Genomic DNA, 23,427 nt, shown 5'->3' with positions numbered 1-23,427 from the left:
CAATAGCTCAAGTGACAGCGCACTGTGCTTGCTGTTTATTTTGGTATTTACAAGAATAAGCTCCAATCAAATACTCCGATACTGCACTTGCACAGCTACACAACTTTATTTGGAACCACATTTTTGCTAAATATTCAGCTGCTTTAAACCTCTCTACAACCAACTGCCAAGGTCAGCCCTTACACACTTAGAAACAGTTAAGGATAAACATAGATTGCTTACATTTATGTGACAAGGCACATTTTATTTGGTGCAAAACATGCATATTACACTCCCTTTAAATGGTCTTATGTTTTTACTGACATTATCATTATATTTATATAACATAATCTTAATACTATGACCACTGTCTTTCATTCTACACCATTAGAATACTGCACCATACTGCACCATGTCCAGTAAACAACAAAACACACAGATAATCACAGAACCACGACTCAAGTATAATTTGTAGGCCATTTGTAGAATTTGTGGATAAGTGAATCTGCCCGAAAGGTTCAACATGTCTCAGTCTTTTGGATTCAAAATAATTCCCCCAAATGCATCACTACATACTGAACGAACAGTAAATAAGCCTCAACCTTTGGACCCTGTTAATAATATAATGCTACATCTGCTGTACATGATACCTATTCCCTTTTTTGTGCTTTTAAATTAATATTTCAAAATTAGTGTCACGCCGTATCTTTATGTTTCAGATATTTTAACTATTCTGATTCTAACATATGTATATTAAATTCTAACATAATATTCTCCACTACAGATGGTTCTTACTACACAATAACAAGTAACAACAGCCATAAAACTACAACATAATAATATAATCATATAAATTTATCATAAAAAAAATGAGATCCTTAAAAAATAATGATTGTCTTTTTTAATGTATTTTGACAAACAAAAATAATTTCAAATAACAGATTTATATTATTACTATTATTATTATTATTATTATTATTATTATTATTATTATTATTGCCCGTACATTTATCAAAGGAGACACAGGGAACAAGCCAGGGGACACCCCGGACACACACACACACACACGCACATGCACACACACACTCATTTACACAATACAGACAATTTAGAAATGCCAATCAGCCTTCAGTCTTTAAACTAGAGGCTGAGAAAAATGGAGTAACCACAGGAAACCACTGAAGCATGGAAAGAACAATAATAGCAATACTACTAATTATCTAATTATTATTAAATTATTATTATGTCATCTAACACAAAATATGTCAAAATCCATGTCAGCATCACAGCTATGCTCAGTTTGTTTAGTTTGACCTCTAACATGCCACATATTCAATAAAACATATAAACAGTCTAAAAGCAGTGATTCAAGTCTCAAGAAGGAAAATAGATTTTTTTATTTCAAGAAAGCCCCAACAATCCCTCTTAATGGAGTATCAAAAGTAATTTTGTTAAAGTGGCCACATCTATTTAAACAAAAAGAAGAGCAGCATGAAAGCACTGTCAAACTCGGTGTTTAGACCTGCTACGTTAGCATGATCACCTTTAACCTTCAGTCTAGAGAATAAAGTATATGCACTACACTACAATTAATGGCTGGTTCATACTGCAGGAAACAGAAATGTCTCTTTTTATTCATTCGTTTTCAATGTTGTGCCCAAACTCATTACTTTTCACAACTCAGCACGGACTTGTCCTTTCCATCATCCCTGGTGATCTCTCTGGCACAATAATATCTCATACAGTTGGCTGTGCTTAGCCAATGAAAATCTTTTGATGGTATAAAGCAATGAAAAAACATTCTTTAAATGGCTTGCCTTTCTTGTGCCTGCTTTCACAAAGCTGTACTTAACCTTGAAACTACATAAGGATGCTACATGTGCCATGGTTAGCAATATAGATACAACCGTACACATATGCAGGACCATTCACTCTATGGTTTCTACAATTTCCTTTTCCTTTTTACATTTTTTTGTACAGCTGCAATATCTTCAGCCCCAGCATGGGAAGATAGCTTTAGAGAAACCATTTCATGTTAAAAATAGACTCTCTACACCCAGATTAGCATGTTTATATGTATAAAATTAAATATATAAAAGAAATTAAGAAAAGAATAATTTCTCTGTGTGTATAATATGAATACTTATTGCTTTAACTGTCCATATCAGGCTTGGTCAGAGGCAGATTAATGGATATACATGGCCATAGCGGTATTTATACAACATTTTGTTACATATTTTGTTACAAGGCCTAACTAAAACATGTGCATTATTATTTGATTAAGAAAGCCTCTTTCATTTAATGCTTAAATTTGATTTTAATTTAGTATTAAATTATGAATACTTTTTTATGCAGAATGTAACAAAACAATCTCTGAGCTGTTGTGTGCGGTGGCATTTTAACACTGTGGTTTAATGAAGCATCATTTCGGTAAAAGACTGTGTTCACTTTGTAAGCTATAAAGAGTAACATATTTTATACAAATTAATGATGTTATTCTTCCCTATCAATGCCACAGCTGTAAAAATCTCTCCCCTTCTCTTCTTTCTGGAAGAATCTAACTGGCATGCAGCCCCTTGCCAATTACTGTGATGCAACCCAATAATGTTGAGGTCAGAAAAGGCAAACGGAGCTCTGCAGTCTGCCGGGTCTGGAGAATGTTACCGTCTAAAACAGAGCTGTCATTCTGAAGTTCAAGCTCCCCACCACTCACTATTCTTTCCTCAACTTATAATGCAGCACAGATTTCTTTGCTGTACATATCCACTTTCTCAACCACACACACACACACACACACACACACACAGGCAAATGTATAGTTTCTGAAAAAAGCATTTCAAGCACTGGCATGATAAACCAAGTTAAAGTCACTTACTCCCAGTGCTGTAGCTCAGGCTGCCACAATCGCTGGACGTGGAGATGCTTCCCAGCTGATTGGCATCGAAGTCATGACGACCCAAAGCATCCGGCACCGGGGAGCTGCCAGGCTGAGAGTTAGTTATAGAGCTGGACGGTCTGGAGCTGCCACAGTTCTGGGAAGACTCAGAGATCGTATACCATTAGACCATGCCAAACACAGTCTGTCTGCTACAGCACAGAATGAAAAATGTGAGCTAGGAGAAATTGCACTAGCTGAAAGTATTCAAATATCTTTATTTTTTTTACGTTAACCATATCCGTTTCAACAAATGCACACTTGTGTATTTGTGAGGGTAAAAGTCAAATAATTTTGTTTTTGTTTTGTTATGCATGTTTTTCTATTCTTTAACCTTTGAGCACATTAACGATCCTCATCAAACATGCAATACATTTAATACATAATTCAGTCACTTTTCAAGATGTAAGATGTCAAGATGTAGTCCACACCCTGGCCACATCACATAGCTTGGCAACACGCAATCTCTTTTATCATTTTTCATGAACTCATCGAGGTATTCGTCATCCACCAAGTCTTCAGAAACCATGATTCTTTGCTCTTTTCACACTACTGGAAATGCACACATATGCAGCATATAACCTGGCTCTTTTCCATCCAGTATCGTGTCAAAACTTGAATTAGGATCAAAAAACTAATCTGCTTCCAATTTATATCTATATTTCAGGGCTGTCATGGACCCAGACCCTGCTAGTATTGAAAGAGGGGTCGTTTTTTATTTGGCCAGTACAACTGACAGCTTTATTCCTCCAAGCAATCTGCCACAGTGTGTACAAGTGTGAGGTCATTCAGGTCAGGAAACAGTTGGAATTAAGCACGTTAACACCGGTGGTCAGGCCTGCACCAAAATATTAGGAATGAAAAAGAAAATGTGATCAAAGAAGTTGAAGGGTCTGTATGCGTTAAATTCAATGTTTACAGGTCATTTAATTAAGTAGGGTCATCAATGACTGTGTAATAACAAAGGATTTGGTCACTACATGTGTGAATTCATCTTTTAAATTCAACTCGGGATGAGTAGTTTGTAAATAGTACATTCCTAGGCCAAACTGGGTAGTTGATTTTTTTTAACAATAAACTCACAGTCATTAAAACAAGGCTGCAACATCACAGTAAACTGGAAAGAACTGAGATGACAGTCAGACAATCTCCAAACCTATGCTAGAGGCACTGGAGCATTCTGTACACACTGCCCCTGTGCAATAAAGAACAGCATATGTTCACATGCTGCTCTAGAGCTCGTACAAAATCACAGTACTCTGGTAGATACAGAAATGTGTCCCCACAGATTTATGAAGCAAAACAGCATTAGCCATTCACAGCATACAGCTCCCATCCTGTGGACTTAGGAAATTGTTAAATTGCCCCGAGAGGGCAAAAGGGTCCCACTGCTAATACAGTGTTACAATAAATATCAGCTGCTACCTGGCACTGGTGTTTGGGACACCAGTCATTTTTTACTAGCCACAGTCTTAATGGTGTCAGATCTGTCAAGTTGGGGTCAAAGGGAAGGGGGGCTGTATTCTAAAATCAATCTACCTTTAGAAATTGTCTCATTCGGCTCGCAATGACCAGGTGGCGCCTCCTGACCAAGAGGGACAAACTGCCGGAGGCTATAAACCATGACTAGCCCGGAGAAGAGTTAATATGATCATTCATAAAGGGACAACTTGCCGTGGTGGACTTAAAGGGGAGTGTATTGTGTGTGTGTGTGTGTGTGTGTGAGGTGAGGGGGACAGGGAGGAAGCGGCTATTAAGTACTTTTAAACTGCAGGAGCTAAGTGATCTCCAACGAACAGCAGCACTGCGTATAAATACTGAGCTGACAGTTTAATATCAAGGGACAAGCTTGTGCAGGATTAGAAAACTTGTAACCCTGGACTGCCGGCTGACATTCCTGGGATTGAGGGGGCCAGAGTGCAAAAAGAGGACAAGAAGGAACAAAAACTATAATTTAAAATAAATAAATAAATGGAACAAATAAATCACATTAGGCCAAGAAAAGCTAATTTATCCAAAAATCTCCATCAGCTACACTGAAATAAAATGACAATGGAGATCTTTTATTATAGAATTCTGGAAATGTACTTAATTTCTATATTTTGTACAATTTGTATAAATATGGGCTCAGAGAATCAGTTACATAAACCACATTGTATAGAGCTTACAGAAAAATTTTGGGCTTTCCTCCTTTCCTTGATCCTGTTGACTGTGCTGCGTATCTGTAAAAGAAAAATGAAACATTTACAACCAAAAAGACACTGACTCACTGGATCAATGCTCAACGTTCAACTGTATACAGAGAAAATCAATTGAGTGAGGGAAACATATGAAACTGAGCAACGAGTGATTGCATAAAAGTCATTGTGTATTATAGAATCGAAGCAGGCGCAAACGTTCCAGTTTGTCATAGGTAATGGGAGATGAAAGTGACATGCAGCGCCGCTAAAGTAAGGAGAGCGATCTGTCCCATCATCTGTCGCCTCACACCAAGCACCACAGAAATAAAGTGCTGCAGGAAAGAAGCAGAAATGATTGCATTTGTTCAGTAAGGGGGAAGAGAGATGTATGGAAGTGTACATGCAACGACTCTACAGATCATACAGAAAGCGTACGTTCATAAGAGTGCTGTGAATCCAGAAAACATTTGATTCTTATGTTTACACATGAGAAACGTCTTTCTGGATGTTATTATTCATTTTAATTATATTTTGCTTAATAAAATGTGGTATGGTGAAGCCTAGATCATAGCGTATAAAGCAACAAGCAGCTATTGTTACATTTTACATAAACATGATATGTTTGTGTAATAAGTAAAAAAAAAATACACTCATAAAAACTGAAAACTCCGGACCATTAAAACTTAATAATTCCTCAAGTACAAAATGTACATTTTTAATCAATGAAGATTATCCTGATCTTTGTATGAAGCTAAAATATGCTCCATCAAATACCATTAGCTTAATTAAATTTAAATTAAATTTCTGTAATGCAATGTAATACAATTTCATGAGTACTCCTGAAACTAAGTAAATCTATTATATATATATATAATCTAAAAACTAAATCTATTATATATATATATATATATATATATATATATATATATATATATATATATATATATATATAAAATTGTAAGTCAAAATAAATGTCTATATTTGGAAGTTACTGTGTGAATGTGAAAGTTTTGTCAGCAGACGTTTTCAGTCACATCATTATTAATAAATCACTATATATAGTGATATATATATATATATATATATACACTATATTGCCAAAAGTATTCGCTCACCTGCCTTGACTCGCATATGAACTTAAGTGACATGCCATTCCTAATCCATAGGGTTCAATATGATGTCGGTCCACTCTTTGCAGCTATAACAGCTTCAACTCTTCTGGGAAGGCTGTCCACAAGGTTTAGGAGTGTGTTTATGGGAATTTTTGACCATTCTTCCAGAAGCGCATTTGTGAGGTCACACACTGATGTTGGACGAGAAGGCCTGGCTCTCAGTCTCCGCTCTAATTCATCCCAAAGGTGTTCTATCGGGTTGAGGTCAGGACTCTGTGCAGGCCAGTCAAGTTCATCCACACCAGACTCTGTCATCCATGTCTTTATGGACCTTGCTTTGTGCACTGGTGCACAGTCATGTTGGAAGAGGAAGGGGCCAGCTCCAAACTGTTCCCACAAAGTTGGGAGCATGGAATTGTCCAAAATGTCTTGGTATGCTGAAGCATTCAGAGTTCCTTTCACTGGAACTAAGGGGCCAAGCCCAGCTCCTGAAAAACAACTCCACACCATAATCCCCCCTCCACCAAACTTTACACTTGGCACAATGCAGCCAGACAAGTACCGTTCTCCTGGCGACCGCCAAACCCAGACTCGTCCATCAGATTGCCAGATGGAGAAGCGCAATTCGTCACTCCAGAGAACGCGTCTCCACTGCTCTAGAGTCCAGTGGCGGCGTGCTTTACACCACTGCATCCGACGCTTTGCATTGCACTTGGTGATGTATGGCTTGGATGCAGCTGCTCGGCCATGGAAACCCATTCCATGAAGCTCTCTGCGCACTGTTCTTGAGCTAATCTGAAGGCCACATGAAGTTTGGAGGTCTGTAGCGATTGACTCTGCAGAAAGTTGGCGACCTCTTCGCACTATGCGCCTCAGCATCCGCTGACCCCGCTCCGTCAGTTTACGTGGCCTACCACTTCGTGGCTGAGTTGCTGTCGTTCCCAAACACTTCCACGTTCTTATAATACAGCTGACAGTTGACTGTGGAATATTTAGGAGCGAGGAAATTTCACGACTGGATTTGTTGCACAGGTGGCATCCTATCACAGTTCCACGCTGGAATTCACTGAGCTCCTGAGAGCGACCCATTCTTTCACAAATGTTTGTAAAAACAGTCTGCATGCCTAGGTGCTTGATTTTATACACCTGTGGCCATGGAAGTGATTGGAACACCTGATTCTGATTATTTGGATGGGTGAGCGAATACTTTTGGCAATATAGTGTATATATATATGCTTGGTTTGACACCACTAAATAAGTCCACACTATACTTCCTGCCAGTCAGGCAGACAACAAATACAACAAACGGCAGACATCTGAATCTGCCACGAGCCCCAAGCCCAACCCCTCTTCCTAGCTGAATATGTATTATAGCTTATTAGGACCTGTCGTCATCGTAAATTATGCTGCCACACAGATACACACACAAGGTTGTGTTTTGCATAGACGCTACCCTGACCGCCCATACTGACAGGGCTAATAAAGAGGACAAAGCAGCAATAGCCAACAGTAATGTCTCAAATCTGATGCTTTCTCTATCACGGCCTCGAGTCACGAAAAGAAATGCTGAAGTGGATTGCAGTTCTACTGAAAATCAGATAACTTCATTTCAATGGGAGAAAAAAAAACAATGAAAAAGTCACCCAGTGATCATCTTCTTGAATGAGGCAAAAGAAAATAATGTCATCAGAGAGAAAACAATAAGGTGAATAAGAGGAGATGGTTAGAATAAACACTTCCTCAATGCAAATAGAAAGCAGTCATTTTGTCTTTTGATGCAGTGTCTAAGTAAGGTTAGTGACCAATAAAAGCTCATTCACTCTTGCATCTAAATAATGAATAATACGTGGGATAATACAGGACAATAAATAATGTTCAGATACTGTGACTGACTAAATGTAAAGTGTTATATTTATACAGTGATTTAATTTAATCTATAAAATCGGACTATAGGCCCATGTTGCACACTCACTTCATATTCGACAAGAATCATTCAACACTGTTTATTTCTCTATTTTGCAAATAATAGTCTGAGGATAGAGGACACATTTAATGGAGCATTAATCATGGCCACAGATTTTCCTGAATAAGTATAGACAACAGCCCTTTCATTTGGTTCCTCTCTTCACTATCTAATTAATTCAGTTTTATTCATTCAGAATTTTTTCCTTTACTGTGTCGAGTTTAAGCTACATGTGCTAATGTATTTTTTTGACTACACAAAGGGGAAAAAGGAGAGCAAAAAATAATAATACATCAAGAGCAAGCAGGAGAAAAGAAAAAAGGGAAAGATTAATATATTTTATATTTACAAAAACCACTTCGAAAAACGCATAAAGCAAACATGTGTTGCTCACAAATTGTGAAGACCCGAGGGTCAAGGAAAGGCAGTAGTTGGAAAATAGATTCAGAAGCACTAAAAAAGCCACTTAAGCAAGAATGTGGCGATGATTTATTCTACAATGTGCAGAGAGAGTCCGCCGAGAGAGACTCCTCACCCTCCTCACCAAAGCAGGGCCACCTCCTCACCCTGTTTTTAGAGCAAGTGAAAAGGTATGAGTGAAGGAAGACAAAAGGTTTAAAGATTCAGCCTGTACCAGGTGGAGGTGCTGGAGGGTGCAGGTCTATATGGTGGAAGGCTGTGACCTTGCCCACACGTAGTCAGCTACGCAAACTCTTTTTGTGTGACAGTCCCCTTCAACATAAGAACTTGTGTTTTTTACATTACTCAAAGTGATCTATTAATATTCTGTAGGAAATGTCCAATAGAAATTAATATTACATCTAATTTATTTATATTGTTAAATAAGTATCTTTTTTAAGAGTTATGGAATAAAATTTTTCTCAGCAATCATTCAGAATGCAAATGATTAAAAAAATGTTCTTTATAATGGTTGATACATATGTGCATGAAAATATAAAAACTGATCTATAACTAGGCACTGTATTCCATGCATTAGGCTTATTTTTATTTACTTTATTCATGTTTTCATTTGAATTTAGACAGGACGATCTACCAAAAAAGTGTTTATCCAAAATAGCCCTCATCCATTAAATAGATATTTCTAGCCTTACCCTTACATTTCCCTCTCAAAGAGCATCTAAATGTTAATAGCCATGTTCTAAGACATTGCCATGTGATCTACCTGCCGTCCTGCATATATTCATATTCTCTGTTTTCACCCTGAACTTCCAGAGAAGACACCTTAGCCTGGCAGAGACCTAATGTCAGAATGTTAAATGGAGGGCTGTGAGTTTAAAAACTTAAAGAGGCAGTGAAATATTGGCCAATGCGCTTGAGGAATGACTAGCTCTTTACTCTGCGTGTCAGTGGTTAATGGCAGACCTGGATGCATATAAGTTAGCCCAAGCATGAAGGGCAGTGGGACGCCCATGTGGAAAAAAAAAGTAAAAAGAAAAAAACGCATATCCCATTGGTGGGGAGCCATCAGAAACTTGTCATTTCTCTCACTCACTCAGTCAGCCTTGAGACACACTGCAGACTCACCTCCGTGTTGTACACGCCATATATCAGGAAGATAAAGAGACCCTGCAAAAAAAGGGAAACAGAAAGATCATAAAAAAAAGAAAGAAGCTGTTATGGCTATTTTCTTTTTTTGTTATTATTATATTTCAAATTGCTCAGTAGAAATTGCTGTCTACTCACACTCTGCAATCCAGCCATTACACAAATAAGTCAACATCTTTAACTTAGAAGCAGCTTGAAAAGTACAGTTTCTTGCATTTAGAAGAGAAATAATAATTTGTTCATGCATAACCCGATCAAAAATCTTAACCCAAGGATTTCTCTGGCTTTTTCTATAGGACCTCACATATTAGCCCTTTAAGTGCCATGCTGAAGTGTCCACTCTACAAGAGACTGACAGGAAGCGCAGACAGGAGAAAGGACAGTGCACTAAGTAAAGGACAATCAGCAGAAAAGGTAAAGGTAGAATGACAAATATGAGAAAAGGAAAACTACTACTTCAAGTGCAGAAAAAAAGCTAGAATATCCGAAACTGAGAGAAGCGTGTCAAAGATGCCCTTGGGTGCACAATAAGCGACCCATATGGTGGTGAATTTTTATCTATTTTTTTTTTTTTTTCCAGCATTGTCCTTTAATGCAAGGTTATAATGTGTATTTACTTGTTCCTCGTACAATACAATCCTCCTCTGCACTGAGGACGTGACTCACAAAGAGGCGTTCTGAGTGGGTTTGGAAAAATCTTCTTCAACCAATAAACTTATACACTGAATGTACAGAATCAAGAGCAATATTTTGCTTACAACCCAAAAGGCTGCTCCACATTTATGACATCCAACCATCAATCAAGCAAGAGTTTGTAAAATCCAATTTGCCACAGCTGGAACTCAATGTATCACCATTGACAATTTGATGGAGCCCTGATCCTACTGTGAACTTCTGGGTGCCACCTCGCTTCATTTTGCCAAAGTCATGTGTGAAGCCTTCCCAAGGGACCCTCACTATATTTTTGAGCTGTGTCAAAATGTAAACATTTCCTGGATTTAAGAATGGAAAAAAAAACTTTGATCATTGCATTTTTTTTTTCTTCCAAAAAGCTGAAAGTGATATATATAATTTTTTAGTGTAGAATTTTTGTTGTTGTTGTGGTTGTTTACATTTATCCACCACTATTAATTATAATTTCCACCTTCTCCTTTTAAATAATCCTAGCTGACACTGCATGGTCCAGCTTTGTGGCTTTTAAGTATATTTGAGCTTTTCTGCTGAACACACTGAAACCCAGTGAATGATAACTTATAATGGCCCACTGTTTTGGGTTTGATTTCTAATTTTCTTCTTTGCACTGTAAATTAATTTGCATGTTTTTGATCACGATTCTTATTTCTAATTAATTTTTGTTGTGTTTTAACAAAGTGGGGAAAAACATTTCTTACATATAACAAAAAAAATAATAAAATCCCCACAAGCAATTATAATATAATTGAATTAAAAATAAGTAGCATCAAAACGATGAATTGTTTAAAAATGTTAATTCATTAACGTTGAGTACAAAACAACTACAAAAATAGAGCAAATGTAAATGCATGTTTCCTTTTGAACTCTGGAATAAAACGGACCAAATGTACGCAAGCGGAGGCAGTGTTGCTGTCAAAGTATCGCTCTAGATCAAACAAAGCACATGCATTAATTACATAGGAAATTAATTAGAAAACAATTGCATGGGTAAAAAAAAAAAAAAGTTGCTTTCAGTAAACATTGTTCTCTGTAAACATGTCCCCGTGAGACTGCATTGTAGTGAAGCCATTTCATTTAATTTAAATAAGCAGAACACACACTGCGTGCAGGAAGAATGGAAACGTTCCTAAAAATCAGAGCAAGTTATGCTTCCTCGTCGCTGACAGAGTCTGACAAGTAGTTAGAGAATTAAAACAAAAAATACTAAAAAAAAAACTGACAGGATTAAAACACACTGCTTTTTAATCAGCCGTTCAATTGTTTCCTTTAAAGGTCAAAAAACATCAGCACTTACATCAGCACTTATAACGCTCTATTCACCTAACCAAAGACTGCAGGCACCATATGCTACGCTGAATAAAGGCTCTTGCTATTCATTACAGGACAACAAAAATCCAGAAATTCACCTTGCTTTTCACTTAGGCATCTCTCGTCTCTTCCTTTATGGATGTGTACCTTTGAGCTTTTACTTACTTTCCCTCTCCTGCCCCTCTGTAATAAATGATAATAAATTTTCACAGATGACCACCTCGGCTTCTTTTTTTTTCGCACTCTCCTCTAATGCACAAAAAGTTGCAGGCAAAAATCCCCACAAAGCCATTTTTATTTATGATGCTGTCCTTGGTAACCGAAATTTCAATGTAGCGAGATGAAAACCATGATTAAAGAGACGCAGTGTCTAGGCGATGGGTGGTGGTGGTGGTGGTGGTGGTGGTGGAGGTGGTGGAGAGCGGGACAGATTTCTGTCACCTGAGTGGATGTGATGCCTTGTGACACTGTAAAATATTTACCATCACTTACTGGCCTCAGAGTCACCAAGTAGCTAATATTTACAGCATTAGTAATGTAGTGACTGTTTTTGGATTTTTTTACTTGATTGTAATTGCACACTTTATTGCATTTTTAAATTGAGTAAAAGAACTGTACAGAGCATACACTGATCATGTTTTATTACTGTTCAAATAGCCATTGCAGTTTTATAGTTATATACCCTTATCCTCCTAAAAAAAATCATTTCAGCTCAAAAAAGAACAAACAAAGGAGTGAATGAACGACCAAACTGCACAATAAGAATCATCACTGACAGAACTGACAGGATCGGTGAGTCCTAAATAAGCAAAACAAGCTATATCACTTATCTCTTGAAACTAGCCGGATAACTTGCAAATGTTCTAGCTAGGCTATTACCTTGAACTTCTTAGTTCTAGCTCCAGGTCCAACTTGTTGCACTTACCCTGCAATAATTACACTTATGAATTACAATAATTCACAATAATTAAGTTTATTGCACTTATTTCTATGCATTTTTGCCCTTATAATTTCCCACCCATTAGCCAGGTCGTCCCTATCACATGACATTTAGAAAACAGGGAGGGTGAAGGCTAACACGAATCCTGCCACCCGCATTTTTTCATGCTGAGTCACAGTGCAGCGTAACACACAAGGAGAAATTCGTTATTGATCCTCTTCCTCATACATGAGCTCACAGATGTCCATGATTAACTACTGTCACTGTGATTGACAAAGAAGAGTCAACCTCCCAACCACAAGTCAAGCTAATTTTTGCTCCCTTGGCTCCTGACCTCTGAAGAGTACATGGGCATTTTACTGTTGTTTCACTCAGGACTCTTTATTTAAATACAAAATCTGGATGAAAATAAAAAGATTAAGGAGGAAATAACAAAGGACAAGGCTGGTTGTTGTTTCATCTATGATTTCTATGCTTATATCTGTAAATTATGAATATAAGAGAGCTATAGCATCAACACAATGTGAAAATTTTTTGAAAATATTGTTCTGGTTTGAATGTGTCAGTTCTAAAAATAGTTTAGAGCATGATTTGGGAGAAGACAGGACTGAGAGATTAGAAGCATTGAAAGACAGAGAGCTGACAGAAGGCTTGTGATGCTCTGAATTTCTCCAAAATAACTTGTGATGGATAAATAAAACATCACTGTTGTAGATAGTTTCTTTATTTCCCTACATTTTACCAGCTGATTTTTGTGTGGCACCAAAATAGCACAAAAAGCATGTGTGGGAGGGATGTGTGAATGTTCTCTGTTTGAAACCAATTTCTTAATTTTTGCAAATTGTGCCCTGAGTTGACACAAGGAGTATCAGGTGTGTGTGTATGTGTGTGTGTGTTGTGCTAGTGATTTCACACACGAGTTGAAGGCTAGGTGGAGGTTATGCTCAGGGCAACTTTAAACAGCGGGAATCTAAACAGCGCTCAGCACACCTCTGTCATTAAACAGCTGGATACAGAGTGTGATCGGACAGCTGTGTGTGGCCGTGTGAATGGTGTGTGGGGTGTACGAATAAGTGATTTTGCAGAAAGATATTCCTAGATGCTGTGTAGTTTTAAAGAGTTTCGGCACATCATCGCCTTCTTCTGATCTGTTCCTAAAATAAATTCAGATGAATAAATTAAACCCAGGAGCTATTATTAAAGAGATAAATAATGGCATACTGTGCATTAATAAAATGCTAATGGCCTAATTTTGTAGCCTCGCTTTGTCTGGAAAATTCAATAAACTTATTTCCAAGGTCGACAAACATGCATGGCTAATGTGCTACTTCAAAAAAAATAAAGAGAATGCTGAAAACTTAATACAATATCAGCTATTTTGGGGCTTTTATCCTTGTTTTAAGCATTGTCAGATTATTCAGACAAAACATGGGTACATGTCTCTTTTTATTTGATATTTCAATTCCTACAATATCAAGAGAGTTGGGATTTTTCCTTGTATGGACAGGAGGGACTTATACATGTGGCTGTAATTACAATAATAAGAGACAAAATGCTTCCAAAAAGCCTGAGATGAAAAAGCACGGAAAAAAATAAAAGAAAAAAAAATCACTGTTTTTAGGAAACCTGCATATGTTTGGGACTAAAAACATGTTTAATTAACTCAAGTACATTCTTTATCATCCCATATTTAATTGATGTATACAGTCAGGAGCTCTAGACACAGAACTACATGTAGTGTACACAGTGCAAATATAACCAGGTTATAACACAGCAAGACAACATTATGTATAATATGTAAAAACAACAAGTGCTGCATGACACTGTAAAGACAATAGAAAAGCAAAAAAATTGTACTATCGTTGTACTTCCTCTGGACTCATAGAAATCATGATAGTTGGTGGTCATGCTACTCTAAGTTGCCCTAGATGTGTGAATCTGTGTGTGTGTGTGTGTATGTGTGTGTATGTGTGTGTACTACATGCCCACGTATCCAGAATTTATTCACACCTTGCACCCAGTGCTCCTGGATTACACTCCAGATCCACTGCAACCAAAATCAGGATAAACTGGTTATGGAAGATGAATAAATAAATAAAAATATATAGAAGAAATTCTTTACATTAGATATGTTATAGGTGATGGAGTTCAATGACACTGGGTATAATAGTGCAGGCTGTATGTGACAATGTGTTCCTCATAGAGATGTTCATTTCTTATTATATTATTATAGTGTTTATTTACAGCGCAGATTTGTTTATTACTTTTGGTTGAACATCAGGCTTGTCATGATTTTTTTTTTTTTTAGTAAATTAGCTACATACTGTAGAGCAGAATATCTCCTCTGTCCCTCTGCATATGAAGCTACACAAGATAGACAGCTGTACTCCTGTTCTGATCTGTACATTTCATCAAACTTAAAAAAGATAATGTCTTGGGGTCTGTTCTTTGTTTTAGAAAAAGGACAAGGACATTTTTAACTTCATGACTATGAAAACTATTAGTTTTGTCAATACACTGTAGCTGTCAATACATCTGTCAAAAGGCCACTTACTGAAAAATAGTAGTAGTCTTCTTAATCCTTTTACCCTTTAGTTAAGTGTCTATAATGAGGGTTTATTTCAAAATGTAGTTTAAAGGTGAAATATTTGACCAACACGTGTAGTCAAAATAGGTGACCCCAATAGGTCAAAATACAATGTGTGTGTACTTAGTTATGTTGTGACAAATAAACTCATGGAGACTCAGTTTTAGGCCATAGGGACCTTTTGAGTTCACAGTTCTAACAGATCAAATATGAAGTATTTACACATACCATTATAGTATTTTTTAAAAAATGAACACTGTATCTGAAATGAAAGGAAAAAATTAGATTTACTTTCACCAGATTTACACAGATTTTCTACCAATAAATTTCATATTTGGACCACCTGCTATCTTCAAGATAATAGTTTTGCTGTTGTGTTGCTACTCAAACTGATGATATAGCAAAATACTTCATGTGCATCAATCAACACACAAGCAGTTTGAACTCCACAGAGGACCATGAATGTCTCTTGAACAGAGAGCAGATTTTTAACAGCCAGAGAAAGACGGGAGGCGACAACTGTCAGGCAGCTCTGAGAAATATAGAAAAATAAAGAAAGCACTAAAGAGAAAGTGGTTATGGAGAAAAAATATAGAAGAGAGAGAGAGAGAGAGAGAGAGAGAGAGAGCTCTTTACTTCCAAAGTTTGTAAGCTAATATAAATGTCCAATTATCTATAAGGGTAAAAAAGCTGAAATTGCTGAACTGAAATTGCAAGAGAGAGAGAGACAGAGGGATGGAGAGGGTGTGGGAGGGGGAAAGGAAGACAATAGATGAGCAAAAGAGAAAGCAGAGTGCTCACAAGGTCCAACGCAGAAAGCCTGTGGCTCTGTGAGGAAAAAAAATCAGTCTGAAGAGAGAAGGATGGAGGAGATCCACGGGCCACCCCATGAGGAGTCAAGCAAGCTGAGGAGCACCGTCGCAGAGGCAGTTGAGGGAGGAGGAGGGGAGAGTTATTAACTTAGCCCTGAAACACCTCCTTAATATAGGGGCCAGCAGTGATGGCTAACAGAGCCTGGCAGAGGTGACAGCTCTTGGACCTGCTTGAGGAAATCCAATTGAAAAGCAGCCAAGAGGAACAACAAGCGCAAAACAGATGTTCCCACTAGCGCTGCGTGCAACCGTGTATACAACAGAAATACCTCACCATCCTCTCCAATCTGACACAATGATAACAATCCTGCTTGATAATAATACCCACATTTGTGTGCCTTTTAGCAGGAAAAAAAAGATAGTGATCCTCTTTATAAAACAGGAAGAGGGGAAGTTAGGAGACCTGGTAGTCACTTAAGTTTCCGCACAGTTCCAGTGCACGGCCAATCATTATCACTCAGATCTGAGGCCAAATCCCTGCATCGCCAATACATAAGAGAAGAGTACATCATGGAGCAATTTGCTGCATATGCTGTAAAAAAGTGGGACACCACATCTGTAGAAATAAGTGTAAACTAGGGGGAATTTGGAACTTGCATGGAGAAAGACCTGCGTTTTCCTTCTTTGCACAGTAGCGCGCGATCGTTCATTTGTATCAGCGCTCTAGTGAAATTTGATTGGTCAGAAGATGTGGATGTCTAATACTGACTACAGGATAACAGCTTTATACTACATTAATCCTCAGGCATTACTAAAAATATTGTTTCATTATTCACAGTAACATGATGGACTTTTTATTTCAGTTTAAATAACAGAATAACAGACGTTTATAGAAGGAGTCTCCAGTGTCAGCACTTCAGAGTCACAGGTAAAGTCTGTTGTCTTTGGTGGTTTCTCTATAACATCACAAGCTGGAGTATTTTGTCTTATTTACATCACAACAGAGGAAAAACGAGTGGGAATGACTGTTAATTAAACTCTGTTGTATATTAAAACTAAAAAAGGCTTGAAATGAAAACAAATAAGAGGAACAGCACATGATGGGACATGCTGTTACATGTTTTTAAATTCAGGACACATCACATCATCCCACTGTTGATTATTTTCCTGTAACACAGTGTTTCTGATTTTTTTATGCTTCTTCATTTTCTCGTGACTGGCAGTTGTGTTAATATTTAGACGATACTGACGTCAATGTAAATAAATTCGATGGAGAAAATAAGCATGCTTATTAAGGATAACAGTGGTGAGGTTACACCACTGGCCAGTAAAGACATGGAATGTTCAGTAATGGTTAAAATATTTCTTGGTAATATCTGGAAATGTCTTTCTGAGTCTAACTATTCCAGACTTATATACTACACAAGGAGACAAAACAACAGTGACTATATCACCTATTTGTTAATGGAGCTACAGAATTTATATAATTCCACTGATCAGTAACTTAATCATCTTTGCCACCGTCACCTTTGGCTTGCTGATTAGAGATAAATTATTAGTTTATATTTATATGTAAAACTGCTTTGTGACAATGTCCAGGGTTAAATTATAGTACTGAATTGAATTTACTTTTTGAATGTGAATTAATGGAATTGAATTAAACATGATGCCATGTTAAAAGACAATAACTTGCAAAAACCTGTGTAGTGTCAGTGTAGTTCAGAGGTTTAGGGGTTCAGACCCCAAATTAGGGGTCACAGCCCTACATGACATCACTTGATATACAAACAGAAATCAGTAGAAAAACTCCAAAAAAAATCTCCTCTTTTGTTTCATGAATTTAGTTTATACTTAGAAAAATCACAGACAGAGTTTATGTGCTAATATTTTAAAATGAACTGGCATTCACATTCAGACAAGTCCTGTTTAAATGACTAAGCTGGAATTCATTGAATATTCTAGCCTTTTCACTAATCCGACACACTGCACTGGTGTACTTCAGCAATAAAAATGGACAAATTTCCCTGTAAATGTCCTTCACGTAAACAAAACCGTCTGGTGTCTCAAATCACATCCTTTTTTACTGATCTAGGCTATTATTGAGTCCTAAGTACTTTTCAGCTATTCTATTACAATTAGTGTTGAATATTAAAAGCGTCTCGTGTTGCTTTCAAACCTGCTGAAAGATCTGTTTTGTGTTCCAGTGATCTGGATTGTTCTGTGAATACTTTTAAATGTAAGGTCAGAGTTTTTAATTTGAGATGCAAACCCATGACAACGATCATGATGAGAATGAGACCTTTTAAGAGAGACAGAGCTCGTCAGTGTGTTTAAAAGAGTGTCGCTGTGCATAAAATCACTGAACATTTTACAGTTCAGCTTGGAGACTTGACAGACAGCGATGTTTGGACTCTGACGTGCCATCTAGGGAATGCTGCTTAAAAATCCTCTGGATGTGTGTGTATGTGTGTGTGTGTGTGAACAATATTGCTAGCTTTGCTCCTGCTTCTGCATATGCACACAAGTTTAAACCCTCAGCTTCACATCAGACTGTAAAACACCACCCCAGTGTGGATTTGTTCCCCATAACAACACAACACTTCCCAAATTTTTGTCACTTCATAAATTAATATATATACTTATATTATATACTTTATATATATATATATATATATATATATATATATATATATATATATATATATATATATATAAATAAAACTTCATTAATTGTGTTCATCTGGAATTTAATTATGTAGGGTGGTAAAGGCCACACATTCAGAATGTCCATTTGTTTGGGAACCCCTTGTACAGTTCTTAGTGTCCATTCATTAATTCTTGTAGCACTTATCCTACACAGGGTCAAGGGGAACCACTAGCTTATCCCACAGGGAAACCCTAGTCTCACACACACACACATACACATACACACACACTCAACCCCAGAGGTGCGAGGCAAACCTGCTAACCACTAAGCCAAGTCCTTCAAATATATCTACTACATTAGTTTAATTAATTTTTAGCTACCACATGATTATCGAACATTATAATAAATTCAAATTAACAAATGTTTCTGGAGCTGCTAACTGCCTTCTTCAAAAGAAGACAGATAGACATTTCATAAAAGGCGTAAAAAAGTCATAAAAGTATAAATCCGGGTAATAAATCCACAGAGAAACTATATCCCAAAAGCTCATGGTGCACATGTGTTGGAGAGAGGGTAAGGAGAGAAAGAATGGTAAACAAACCAGTTTTTAAACAAGACAATTTCATATTGAAGGGCCAAGTCAAACATCCCTGCAGAAAACCGATACAAACTTTCAGCACATGGGTCAAACCGCACTCTTTGATCTGAAAGAGGAAAACGGCGCCTGTGTGCCAAGAAGCTGTTTAATTAAAGGTACTTAGGTGTCCAGGAGACATTTCTGAGTGCCCCACTTGTCAAAACTCATGAAATTATACAAGCAATGTCAATCATATAATAATTACATAGTTTCCACTGACAGCAGAAAAATGTGATGTTTTAGCCATTTAAGACGGCAGAGCCTGGCCTCAAACTCTGACTAAACGCAGGCATGTTCAGTGACAAAGAGCAGAAAAAATGGCTGCGTAAAACACCATGAGCCATGTTGATGTTGTGGGGTGTGAACAAAACCGCAAAAACGGCTAAAATATTTCACAACTGAAAAAAATTCTACTTTTAAATTTTTTTCCTAATATAAGCTGTGTTTTTAACAGGACATTGTTTTTTTAAGCCAAAAAAATCTAAAGGATATTTACTGAATGTTAAAAAAGCAAAAAATGAACGCAACTTTTCTAGCTGGGACTAAAAGTGTAACTAAAAATAATAAATCAAACAGCTGTTTCACATGTAAATAAATTCAGCTGCTGAGATAAAAATGTAAATATTCGAAGATAGTTGTATGGTGACCGTTCGTTTTCCGTCTCCCGAACCGAGTGGGCTGTGGGTTAACGACATGTGCCACACTTTTCCCAAAGCAAATCAATCCTTATCAGGTGGTGCCGTGTGTGAGCGTCACATGCAATCACAGCTGACTATGGATGGCGGGAGATCAAAGTGAAAACGAATGGTAGCTCATCGACATGAAGACTTCATATATCTTCGTTTTCCAGTCTCTTTGTTTCTCACAGTCCCAGTCAGTAGTTTTATCCCCTGTCTCTTCCCCAGTCTCTTTGCTCCTGAATCATTTCCATGGGCAACAGATTCAAACGTGAAAATGCCTCTCGTCAAGAAAAAAACTGAATTAAACAGGCCATTGATTAAACGGTGGGGGAGAAAAGTGTTACATTTAGTAATCATGATGATCAATTATGCGCTCACTTAAGAGCTAGTTAGTGTCACTGCTGCTATTCATCACTATCATTTCATGCTTCACGTCTTGGTTTTCTTCATCTGCTAATGAGCTCACTCAACACAGGGTTTGACATCCACTGAAATGGCATAAGGGTGAGTTTCAACCACATACTGGGCACAATTCAAAGCCCTGTGATTGGCACATGCTTTCACTTAATGAGGATAATTACTAAGAATAACAAAGCGGAGGACTGCATCTGCACAGTGTAAAGACTCATGGCTTGAGACTGGTCACACAGGATCTGACAGGCTTGCTGCATTTTTTTTCCCCACCTAGGGTGCCAAACACTTAACACAAACCATGGGCCTTTTGCTTTTTCTCCCTCCTGGCACTGTGCATTCGACAAGAACCAGATTAATAAGAATCAGCGTGTCCTGGTAAACACTCGTTAAAGGTAGAGAAGAACATCTAGTCCTGGAGGAAATGACATGGGAGGGGAGCGGCCATTTCTGCGTCCAGCTCTTGGCCCGGTCTGACAGCACAGGAAGGGCAAGAGGCCAATGAGACTGAATGCTGAACTGCTGCTCTTTCTCTTTTCTCTCTGTTCAGTTCTCTCGTGTACACATTACACCCGCGGTTAAAATACGCACAGGATTCCCCTTTGGTAATAAATAAAGCTCAGACAGCAGACATTCGATTGATTTGCTGTTTACTGAGTCGTTTGCATTGCAGGAGATCTGTGGTTCTACAAATTTGTTGAATTTGAGCTTCAGTCTTTTCAGTCAACAGACACAGTGCTCTACAGTGAGCGTGCTGTGCAGAAAGATTTCAAATGAATAGACATATGAATAATAAATACATACAGCGCTTGGGTTTATTTCTGAGTTCATTTCCACACAGAAAGCAATTTTTTCAGTTGCAAATTAGGATCAGTGTTCTTAAAAAGAGAGAGAGAGAGAGAGAGACAGGAGGAGGGAGAAACAGACAGACACACAAAAAGAGAGAGATTTTGCTGCACTACCATTCTGACCCAGTTCTTGTTAATTGTCCACAAAACATGCATCAAAGCTAACCAAACAGTTCACAGCAGTTCAATTAAATATAAGTTAAAAGATCTGTGTTAAACCCCCACCACTTCTTAACTGCTCCTCCATCTTAAAACCTCATGACAGTTTGAGATGGTAAAATGTTCACCTTCTATATAAAACAGGTATTGTTTTGACACAGACAATTTGGGTGTCAGAGGGGTGTCTGAAACTAGAGAAAAGAGGGGGGAATGGTAATAGTGTGTGTGTGTGTGTGTGTGTGTGTGTGTGTGTCTTGCGCTGGCGTGAGGGGGTTTGGGAGGGGGTGACTCTTAGGGAGGTCATGAGGTCAGGCCCAGTGGGTCATGAGATCCCCAGTCTCCTGCCAGGCTAGCAGCATGGTTTGCTTTCATATGACACACACATTATTACTAAATGGAGCTGGCAGGTAATTCTAAAGCAAATAAATGTGGGTGGGTGCCAAGTACGACAAGCTTTTTAGTGGTACATGATCGAGGTGAAATTCCCTTCATTCTTGACAGGAAGAGTGTTATTCGCAGTGATTATCTTTTCTTAAATTCTTGTAATAAACAGCAATTTTTTTTCTTTTGGGTTCAGGCTGCTTTTATGTCTCAGTGTCACACGTTTCATCAGTGTTTTTAATGATTTAATGTACAAAAATCGAATAATTTAACCACACACACACACAAAATGTAATAAATATTACATGATTTATCGAGCCATTAACACAAAAACAACATAAAAAACATAGAGCTGGAGATTCTGTCTGTTCAAATATTCAGATAATAATGTGTATATGTTCCAGTTCATCCACAAATTTATTTGCGTAAATAGGACCTCTTCTTCACCTAAAAATTTCAAATTTTATAAAGAGAAAGAGAGCGAGAGAAAGAGAGAGAGAGAGAAAGAGAGTGGGGAGGGGGTCCAATCTGTTTCTCCAAAAAAAAAAAAAAAAATTAAACTAGACTTGAAATGTAATTTATGATCAGTGTTATATTTAATTAATTGGTATATAAAGAAATAGTTTTTTAAAAGCATCAGATAATGAATATTAACTATTTTCTTATTCATTTACATTAATTAAAAAAGAGAGAGAATAAAACAAATAAATAATGGTGTCTGTAACAAAATAAAAAATGAAATAAATTGATAAAAGTAAAAGAAAAATGTAAATTTTAAAAATACATAATTCTCTTAATAATGTCAATTCTGTAAAGTAGATAAAAGGCAACACTATCTTTCTCTATCTCTCTCTCTCTCACACACACACACACACACACACTTTTCATGATATATATTTGCTGAAAAACCATTCCAATTGTTCTGTATAAAGCCATTCCGTCTAGTGTTCTGTATAAGAAATATTTTGCAAATAGATGTTATAATATTAAAATATTAAAGATAAAATAATTTAACAGAAACAATGTAATAAATGTCTGTGGAAATACAAACACATTTTAAAATATCTATAAAACAGTATAGAAATATTTTAAAAAAATTAACCTATGACCTTTGATTAAAAACCCAAATTGCTGCAAATTAAGTACAGTATTTACTATTCATTATTATACATTATTTCAGCTAAAAGAAATACAAATACCGACATTTTCCTCACAGCGGACCAGGACAAACCAATAAAAACCAGCACAAAAATTCACGCTACCCACCTATTAACAAGCCTCAATAAATCAGCACCATACAACATCATGCGCTACGCTTCACATGCCCAAAAAAGTTGACTCGAGTTTGTGACCCCGGCCCTCTCCTCTGCTCCCTTTATCCTCAAAGTTATTGATAGGGTGGAGTTATGGGCTAATAATGCAACAGACAATGCATGGCGGGGGCCTATTATATGCCAGTAATAGATAGTGGTGAGCTTTTGAATGACATTGCGCCGAGATTGGATGACGGAGACTCGAGTGATTTATGGACAAATCAAGCGCTTCCTCCTCGCTCAACCTTCCACTTGCGGAGTGATAAAGGAGGGCAC

General features: G+C 37.3%; 1 protein-coding gene across 2 annotated transcripts in view; it reads right to left on the bottom strand.

The window, feature by feature from the left end:
• The window catches only part of LOC131360440 (adhesion G-protein coupled receptor D2), a 58,866-nt gene that overhangs the window by 21,213 nt on the left and 14,226 nt on the right, over positions 1 to 23,427 (bottom strand). Inside the window, exons 21-23 of one of the 2 annotated variants that reach the window (XM_058400920.1) lie at positions 9,715 to 9,756; positions 5,083 to 5,136; positions 2,855 to 3,020 (exon numbers count right to left, since the gene is read on the bottom strand). In XM_058400920.1, the coding sequence (XP_058256903.1) occupies positions 2,855 to 3,020; positions 5,083 to 5,136; positions 9,715 to 9,756 (262 nt within the window). The remainder of the gene's footprint in view (positions 1 to 2,854; positions 3,021 to 5,082; positions 5,137 to 9,714; positions 9,757 to 23,427) is intronic. The other variant, XM_058400921.1, reaches the window with a different exon arrangement.

The sequence above is a fragment of the Hemibagrus wyckioides genome, linkage group LG10, assembly GCF_019097595.1.
Source record: "Hemibagrus wyckioides isolate EC202008001 linkage group LG10, SWU_Hwy_1.0, whole genome shotgun sequence".
NCBI classification, from domain to species: domain Eukaryota; kingdom Metazoa; phylum Chordata; class Actinopteri; order Siluriformes; family Bagridae; genus Hemibagrus; species Hemibagrus wyckioides.
Note: the sequence above shows the minus strand (reverse complement) of the source record. Positions and strands in the feature narration are given on the sequence as shown.